The 8,094-nt window shown below is 42.3% G+C and overlaps 1 protein-coding gene across 2 annotated transcripts; it reads left to right on the forward strand.

Annotated features, from left to right (window-relative positions):
• Positions 1-54: 54 nt before the first annotated feature.
• Positions 55-7,371, forward strand: scd (stearoyl-CoA desaturase (delta-9-desaturase)). Of its 2 annotated transcripts, none has more exons than XM_035612833.2 (6): positions 55-203; positions 482-792; positions 2,219-2,349; positions 2,495-2,700; positions 3,078-3,310; positions 4,966-7,371. In XM_035612833.2, exons 2-6 carry the CDS (start codon positions 510-512, stop codon positions 5,163-5,165), a joined length of 1,053 nt encoding a protein of 350 aa, XP_035468726.1. In that variant the 5' UTR covers positions 55-203; positions 482-509; the 3' UTR covers positions 5,166-7,371. The 2 variants fall into 2 exon arrangements, with proteins under 2 accessions (XP_035468726.1, XP_035468725.1); XM_035612832.2 differs by having other exon boundaries at positions 56-203; positions 437-792.
• Positions 7,372-8,094: the final 723 nt, after the last annotated feature.

Genomic DNA, 8,094 nt, shown 5'->3' on the forward strand with positions numbered 1-8,094 from the left:
GCTACGCGCGCTGATTGGCCGCTCGCACCTCTGGCTCCGGCTTCCCCTTGATGCGTTCGCTGCCGATCGGACGACTCTCGCTTGCTCTCCCTCGCAGAGCTGCTGCCGCGCTTGCTTTTCCCACAGCAGCTGTGTCGTCTTTTCTTTTTTTGTATCCCTCCACAGCCGGAGAACATTTCCACTCGCCTTGCCTTCCTCTTTTGGTGAGTTGTTTTTATTTGTCTACCGTACCATTTGTTTTGTGCTTTTTTTTCATTTTGTCACTCTCTCTCCCTCGCTACCGGTGTAACATCAGTGTTATGCAACCGCGACGGAGCGTCGAGCATCCTCGTTACGTGAACACCCAGCGGCTCGCTCGCCCGCTGAAAAGCGACGTTTAAAAATGAATACATAAATAAATAAATAAATGAACGAACGTGTGACGATGTTGTTTTAGCTTCAGCTCGTCACCGACGTCTCTCCCGTTTGCCGCCGCTCACAGCATCGCCCAAACCGCAGCGGCCACGACGATGACGGAGGCGGAGGCGTCGGAGACGACGAAGAAGAAGAAGCAGCAGCAGCAGCAGCAACAGCCACAGCAACACAAGTGCGACGGCAACGGCAGCAACGGGAGCGTTGCCCCGGAGGCCCCCATCGAGGACGTCTTTGATCACACGTACAGGGAGAGAGAGGGCCCCAAGCCGGCCAGTGTCATCGTGTGGAAGAACGTCCTGCTCATGAGCGTGTTGCACGCGGGCGCCGCGTACGGCGTCTTCCTCGTCCCCTCAGCATCGCCCCTGACCTTGCTCTGGTGTGAGTACACCACCTTTCTACCTGTTACATCACCTGTATTCACGTGGACGTGTGGGCTTTTATCCTAGTCAATGCATTTCTTCTCATATATCTATATCTATAGAAATAGATATAGATATATGTGTGTGTGTATATGTATAAGTATAAGTATATATATATATATATGTATAAGTGTGTGTGTGTATATATATACATATATATACTTATGCACATATACATATATATACTTATACACATATGTATATATATACATATGTGTATAAGTATATATATATGTATATGTAATCACAGCTGTTATGTCAGCCCCACTTCCTCACCAACTGCTGCATGCAAAAAAAAACATGGTCGCTCAGATCGCAGCATAATCCTCCCAGTATCCTCCTGCATTGTATAGGGGCAGAGTGTAGATGAGGCCCCCGCATGTCATCAGAGACATTTAATGTCACAGCCATCGTGTGGAAAAAAGCTGCAAACGCTCGCTGCTGCTTGTCAGGGACATAGCTTTTGTTCCCCGACATAAGGAGGAGAGAGAGCTTGCTGTTGGGCAACCAACGTGGAGGAGCTTAGATCATTTTGTTGAGTAATTGGGGAGTTGGATCGGCGGAAAAATGAACATGGCAACGGATTGATCTTTAGAATTATTCAATAATCAAGAAAAAACTGTGAATGTCAGACTATTTGGGGGTTTTGGATAATTTGGCGGACAAAGAAAGAGAAATGTTAAGATCTCAACATGGGATCTTGGAAACTGTGACTCTGGAAAATCATCAGCAAATGAATTTGATAATGTAAATTAAGCATCACAGCCCGACAATAAGAGTAGGAAAGGCAGATTCCCACGGAACAGAAGCCACTTAACGTCGCGCAATTTTTCATTAATTTGAAACCAAAGACGCTGGACTTCGAATGCTTCCGGTCTTAACACACACATGCAATCATCTAATGGTCTCATCCGTCCAGTCGTCGTCTGATGTGACGTAGTTACATTACCCAGTGAGTGTCACGGTGCCATGGAATATGCATCGTTTCTCAGCTAGTACAGAGCAGATCAGGTTTCAAAACGCACATATTTTGTGCGGTGAAGTTGGGCTGATTCCTTTATTTGTATTGTTGAAAGCATTTTGGAGTAAATTCACAAATTTGATTTAACAGGAAAGGACTTTTACAGTTTTTTCTTTTGCAAATGCTATAGCACATTGATTTAATTGATAAGGCTGATCTCCTTCAGTTACACTCATGTTGATTGACTTGTTGCTGGACTGCCCCCCCTCCCAGCCCTAACCCCAACAGCAACACGTGTACAGAAAATGTCTGATGCAAGACACACGTGCCATCCGCCGTATCAATTCGATAAGGTGCTTTTGACCGGAGGAGATTAGTGGTATGTGGTCAAACTAATCGGTTGTGATGCATTTTCTCCCCACAGCTGTACTTTGCTTTTTGATAAGTGCTTTAGGAGTCACTGCGGGAGCACATCGCCTGTGGAGTCACAGATCCTACAAGGCCTCGTTACCGCTGAGGATCTTCCTCGGTGCTGCTAACTCCATGGCATTTCAGGTACCCGAAAGTGACAGATCGCACGGCGCCTGCAGTCGCACAAGCGCACACTTGACGTTGCCATGATAGCAGTTTTCATTACCGAGTAAATACCACCTTGTGTCTACGGTGTGTGTGTAATCTCCGTCTTGCCTTCGACCCACAGAATGATATCTTTGAATGGGCCCGAGACCACAGGGTTCACCACAAATATTCGGAGACGGACGCCGACCCCCACAACGCCGTCCGAGGCTTCTTCTTCGCTCACATCGGCTGGTTGATGGTGCGCAAACACCCCGACGTCATCGAGAAGGGACGCAAGCTGGAGCTCAGCGACCTGCTGTCTGACAAAGTTGTAATGTTTCAAAGAAAGTAAGTATGGATAAGGACTTTTTTACACTTCTAGAAACATTAAAATAATTACTCCTTTTTTGTCGTGTGGTTTTCAAAGTTTCAAAATGTTTTATTTTCGGACAATTTAACAAATATAGGTAAGGACGAATAAACTTCACCTACTTAAACACTGGATTATTGTGTCTGCAATGCAGGTTGTGTTAGTCATTCTGGTTCAACAAGGTGACAATTACGAACATGTACATAGAGATTTACTTAAGATAGGTTTCAATGAGAACGGTGTCATGGGGGGGAAAGTGAGGGAGTGAACAATCCCACTTCTGTCAGGCACTTGTTTACGTTGCGCTGAGTAAATACTGAGCTCCTCCTCCGCCCACTTGTCTCTCCTCCAACAGGTATTACAAGCCGTCGGTGCTGCTCATGTGCTTCTTCATCCCCATGTCTGTGCCTTGGTACCTGTGGGGGGAGTCCCTGTGGGTGGCCTACTTTGTTCCGGCGCTGCTGCGCTACACCTTGGTGCTGAACGCCACCTGGCTGGTCAACAGCGCGGCGCACATGTGGGGGAACCGGCCCTACGACAAGACCATCAACCCCAGGGAGAACAAGTTTGTCACATTCAGCGCCATAGGTAGGAAGAACATACGAAAGTGTGATCTCGTTGTGAAAAAAAAGAGGAATTTATTGAGTAATTTAGAGCCACAAAGTCCAGTGAATAATGCAGTGGTGATTCATGTTCGCGTTCACTTTTTGGGGGAGTACTTCAATCCTGTCCGGGTATTATTTTTTAATGTTGTAAAAGGAGCATCATTGTGTTATAGACTCGTGAGTTATGGTGTTATGAATTTATCACAAGATCCTATTGCGTAGTGCAGCACTGCCTCAGTGTTGATATGTGCAACTGTTGCTGACATTAGAGTCAGTGCAGCGTATTTCCAATAAGTTGACAAACAATGATCAGTGTGGAATATCATAAAACAAATGGGACACCTTTTTAAGCCTCATCCAGAGATCCTATGTGAGAAATGGGCTAAAGATTGAAGTAATTACTAGTTCAGGGTCTCGGGAGTTATTCTATTTATTTACTTTATTTATGCCCATTAGATCTGCAATTAATGATTATTTCCATTGTCAGTAAATTAATATAAAGCACCAGAAAGTAGTTTACAATGAAAGAAAGCAGAGGAAAGCGCCACATTGTCACATCGGAGACGCTGGAAACAGATAATTTTGCCTTTTTGTTTTCAAATATGTAATTGATTATCGATATAGTTCCTGTCAATCAATTTAATCTACCAATTGTTGCAGGCCTGAAGCCCCTTTTTAAAGCCTGAAGCCTGCGTCTTTAGACCTCAGAGACTTTCTCTTGTGTTTGATTTTTAAACCTTCTTTATGTCCTTGTCGTGGTTTAAGAGAATAAATTAGCGTTTTTTAAAATGTAGAATAATATGGGCCTTAATCAGTTTGTTAGCCCTTTTCCACCAACCAGGAACAAGGAACAGTTTGTCATGTTTCGACCGAGGACAAAACTGCTTTCACCAAAAAGCTGCTGGTTCTTCGGTGCGAACCCTGATGAGCCTGACATGGGTCGACGTGTTGTTGTTGTCAATGCAAGGCTGTTTTTTTTTCCGTCTTTGTCTTCTTATCATGAGAAGTTGGTCCATGCTCCTTTTTTCATGGTGAAAAAATATCTGCAATAGCGAAAACAAATGCTTTGCAGTCAATCCTCAGCCATCATGCTATACTGTTTACTTCCGCTTTGCCCTGCTGTGATGACGCGTCCATGGTTACAGATGGTCCTTTGCTAAACTGCTGGAAACGGAGGCCGGTTCACTCAACGGCACTAGAGCTGCAACAGTTAGTCGATTAGTAATCGATTACTAAATTAATCGCCAACTATTTTGACAATGGATTCATCGATTCAAGTAGTTTTTATGAAAAATCCTCTGATTTCAGCTTCTTAAATGTGAATATTTTCTGGTTTCTTTGCTCCTCTGTGACAGTAATCTAAATATATTTGGTGTGTGGACAAAACAAAACATCATCTTGGGATTTGGGAAACATGATCGACATTTTTCACAATTTTATGGACCAAACAACTAATCGATTAATCGAGAAAATAATGGACAGATGAATCAATTATGAAAAGAATCGTTAGTTGCAGCCCTAAACGTCACCAATGTTCAAATAACCCTTAACGAAACCAGTTCAAGAACCAGTTTCCTGTTGGTGGAAGTGTTTGTTTATTGTCTGAACTGCTCACCTCTTGTTTGCCGTTCCTTACAGGCGAGGGATACCACAACTACCATCACACATTTCCCTATGACTACGCGACCAGTGAGTTTGGCTGCAAGTTGAACCTCACCACTTGTTTCATCGACTCCATGTGCTTCCTGGGCCTGGCCCGGGACCCCAAGAGGGTGTCCAAGGAGCTGGTGCAGGCCCGAATGCAGCGCACCGGAGACGGAAGCCCCCGGAGTGGCTAAGAATGTCGTGGTTCAGCTTCCAGGCAAAGACAGCGGGAAAAAGAAGAAGAAGAAGCTTCACAGTCTTTGACAGCTATACATTTCTCATCCTTGGGGATGAACGTCAGCTTCGTGAGGGCCTTGACCACATTCTGCTTGTTTTTGTGGTTTTTTTTGTAGCTGTAACTAAACAAATAGTTCAAGATGGATTAAAATAAAAATTAAAATAAACAACAACACATTTTTGCTAAGCTCTTGGCCTCGGTTTCTGTTTCACAGTCAGGCCAAGGGTCTTTCAAAGATGTTTTAGATTTGAAGTAGATAACATTTTAAAAGTCAACTTCATTCTCTGCCATTTCGCCACCTTGTTGTGCATCTCTTCATGCAGGATCCGTCATGTAGCCGATCATTTTTACGTGGGTATTACTCAATCATTAATCAAAATAGACCAGAAGTGGAGGAATGAAATATGGAGGAAGAGGTGGTTTAAGTGATGGAGATGGAGACTTTTGCCTTTTTCGCAGTTTACAGCAGGTTTTTACAGTTCCGTTATAAAGTAAGATTTTGAGTGCTCTAAGATCTGTAAAAAGAAAAGATGAAAAAAAGATCACATTTGTGTTGTTTAAAAAAAAGAGTTAGTGGCTTTGTGACATAAGGCACATGATGGATGAGTGAGGGAACCCAGACCATCTCCTTGTGACTCGACTGTACCGACAACCAGAACCTGCCAAATTACTGAACAGGAACCGAGTTGCGTCGTTTGTTTCTGTCTGACCTGGTTTGTCCCTCTGCAGAAATCAGAAGCTCTGCTTAGTCTGCGTTTAAGGGGCACGTATATCATTAAATTAATTTATCATTAAACTAAAACTGCCATTCAATATTACCAGTAAAATAAGAAAGAGAAGCTTTTTCACCTTAGAACCGTGCAATGTTTAATCGCCTTTTTGTGTCGTTGATGAATATATATTAGAGTGTGCCTGTTGTCGCCTCTACTCTCTGTAGCCCACTAGAGTCAACGCTGCTTCTTCTCTTAAAAAATCATTGTGGGTGTTATTTTTTTAAAAATATTATTGTGGCATCAGTTGGTTTTGCCCCCTTTTTGAGATTTTGTCCCTCCTCTGTCCCTCGAAACATCTGCAGCAGATGTCTCATTGGTCGTCATAGCAGCCGGTGCGTCACGTAACGGTTCTGGTGTTGCAAAAAAGCATGCATCCACCCGTGCATGACGATATACTTGTAGTGCGTGTTGTAAGTGAGGTGTTTCTCGTCGATGGCAGAGCTGCGTCTATTTTTGTAATGAGCTGCGTCGCTTTTTGGATCATCAGAACTGTTGCCGTGGCAATTTCTGAGACAGGGAGGGGGAGGGGGTCTGGTTTCCCTTCGGCGTCCTGCAAAGCTGATTGTTGTTGCAATATTTCAGGTGCATCAATGTTTTGTTCAATTCTGGTGTGCAGAATGCTTAAATGATCTTATTTATGTATTTATTTCCCCTTTTTTTCTTATTGAAGAAAAACAAGAATAGTGCTCTAACCTGAATCAGTTTCTTGGCAGACGATCTTTTAAAAATATACCAAAATTGGAGCACCGTTTTTATTTTTTTCCCCCAAAGAGTCAGGAACCAACTTAATGCCTTATAACTTGCAATCCATTCCTGATCTTCTCCGCGGCCTGTCAGTCGAGATGAAAAAGGCTCAAGTACCACGAAAACAAACCTGACCCGAGATCCATGTTTACAGGCTGACGCACCAGGGCGAACCTTTATTTTTTGTAATTTTTTTTTAAACAAACAATATGAGCATTTAATGAGAGGTTCAATTTCAAAGAATCTGATACAAATTCGACGCCTGGTGCAGATGTTTAGTCACGAGATTTAACTCGCCAAAATTTGGCCAATGATGGATGTGCCGACTAGTGTCATCGCATCACAGCATCTCACTTTGAAAACTTCCAAATAAAAAGGTGCTGCCATGAGGAATGTTAGAGCACTAAGCCAAATCAGACTATATATATATACATACATATATATATATATATATATGTATATATATATATATATATATATATCCCATACGAGTCCCGGCTGTCCAGAAGTCAACATTTTCCTAATGTCAATGAGGCATCTCGAGAGGTTGTCAGTCTAAATGATCATGTCAAATCTAAACTGTATTCTATTCTGAAATAAAATCCACAATATTTTCAATACACTCATAAATCATTTTAAACAGTCTTTGCTCTACTTTTTCTTTCTCTTTCTTTTTAATTCTTCGTTTTGTCTGATAAATATCTCTACTGCACAGAATCTTTGAAAAAGATCAACACCAAACCACCTTTAGGAGATTGTTCTTTTTTCAGTAAATCCCAGAGAAGCCTTGAATTATTTCGCTATTCCCCTCGATGAGCAGTTTTTCCTTAAATTTTAAAAATAATTTTAAAATAAAGAACTGAACACATTCACATGGCTGCTGACACAAACACACACACACACACACACACACACAAACTGAGTCAGATATATCCTTTCTAGTTTAAAACTGCAGTTATTAGCTCTTACCTGTGGATGATAAGCGACTCGAATGGTTTACACGGGACAGAGAGGAATGTCGGACCAGTGTGTCGACCAGACACCAGTTCAACATCTGACTCTTTCAGGTTGAGGACAACATGGGTAGAGGAAGTTTGGTTGATTCTGTTGCACACAAAGTTCCCTGATGTTGATACATGCCAGCAAAGTAAAAGTAGCAATACTACGCTATAGAAAAACAGTAGGTGTCAAATAAAAGATATATGTATTAAAAACTGTTGTGTTGAGTGAAAGTACAGAAGTATCAAAAAACATCTAGTACCAAAAGTAAAAAAAATACTTGCAGAATACTCAACCATAACTATTGGTGCTTTGATGTGTTATCCCCAATATACAGTTGAAATGATTGATCGAGTAAATCTGCAAAGC

The sequence above is a fragment of the Scophthalmus maximus genome, chromosome 16 (assembly GCF_022379125.1).
Source record: "Scophthalmus maximus strain ysfricsl-2021 chromosome 16, ASM2237912v1, whole genome shotgun sequence".
Lineage (NCBI taxonomy): Eukaryota > Metazoa > Chordata > Actinopteri > Pleuronectiformes > Scophthalmidae > Scophthalmus > Scophthalmus maximus.

Bases quoted from the DNA above. Each gene is read 5' to 3' on its own strand.
- scd (XM_035612833.2), top strand. From the start codon at position 510: ATGACGGAGGCGGAGGCGTCGGAGACGACGAAGAAGAAGAAGCAGCAG. The intron at 793-2,218 runs GTGAGTACACCA...TTCTCCCCACAG, and splicing joins GCCCCTGACCTTGCTCTGGT to CTGTACTTTGCTTTTTGATA. The intron at 2,701-3,077 runs GTAAGTATGGAT...CTCCTCCAACAG, and splicing joins GTTGTAATGTTTCAAAGAAA to GTATTACAAGCCGTCGGTGC.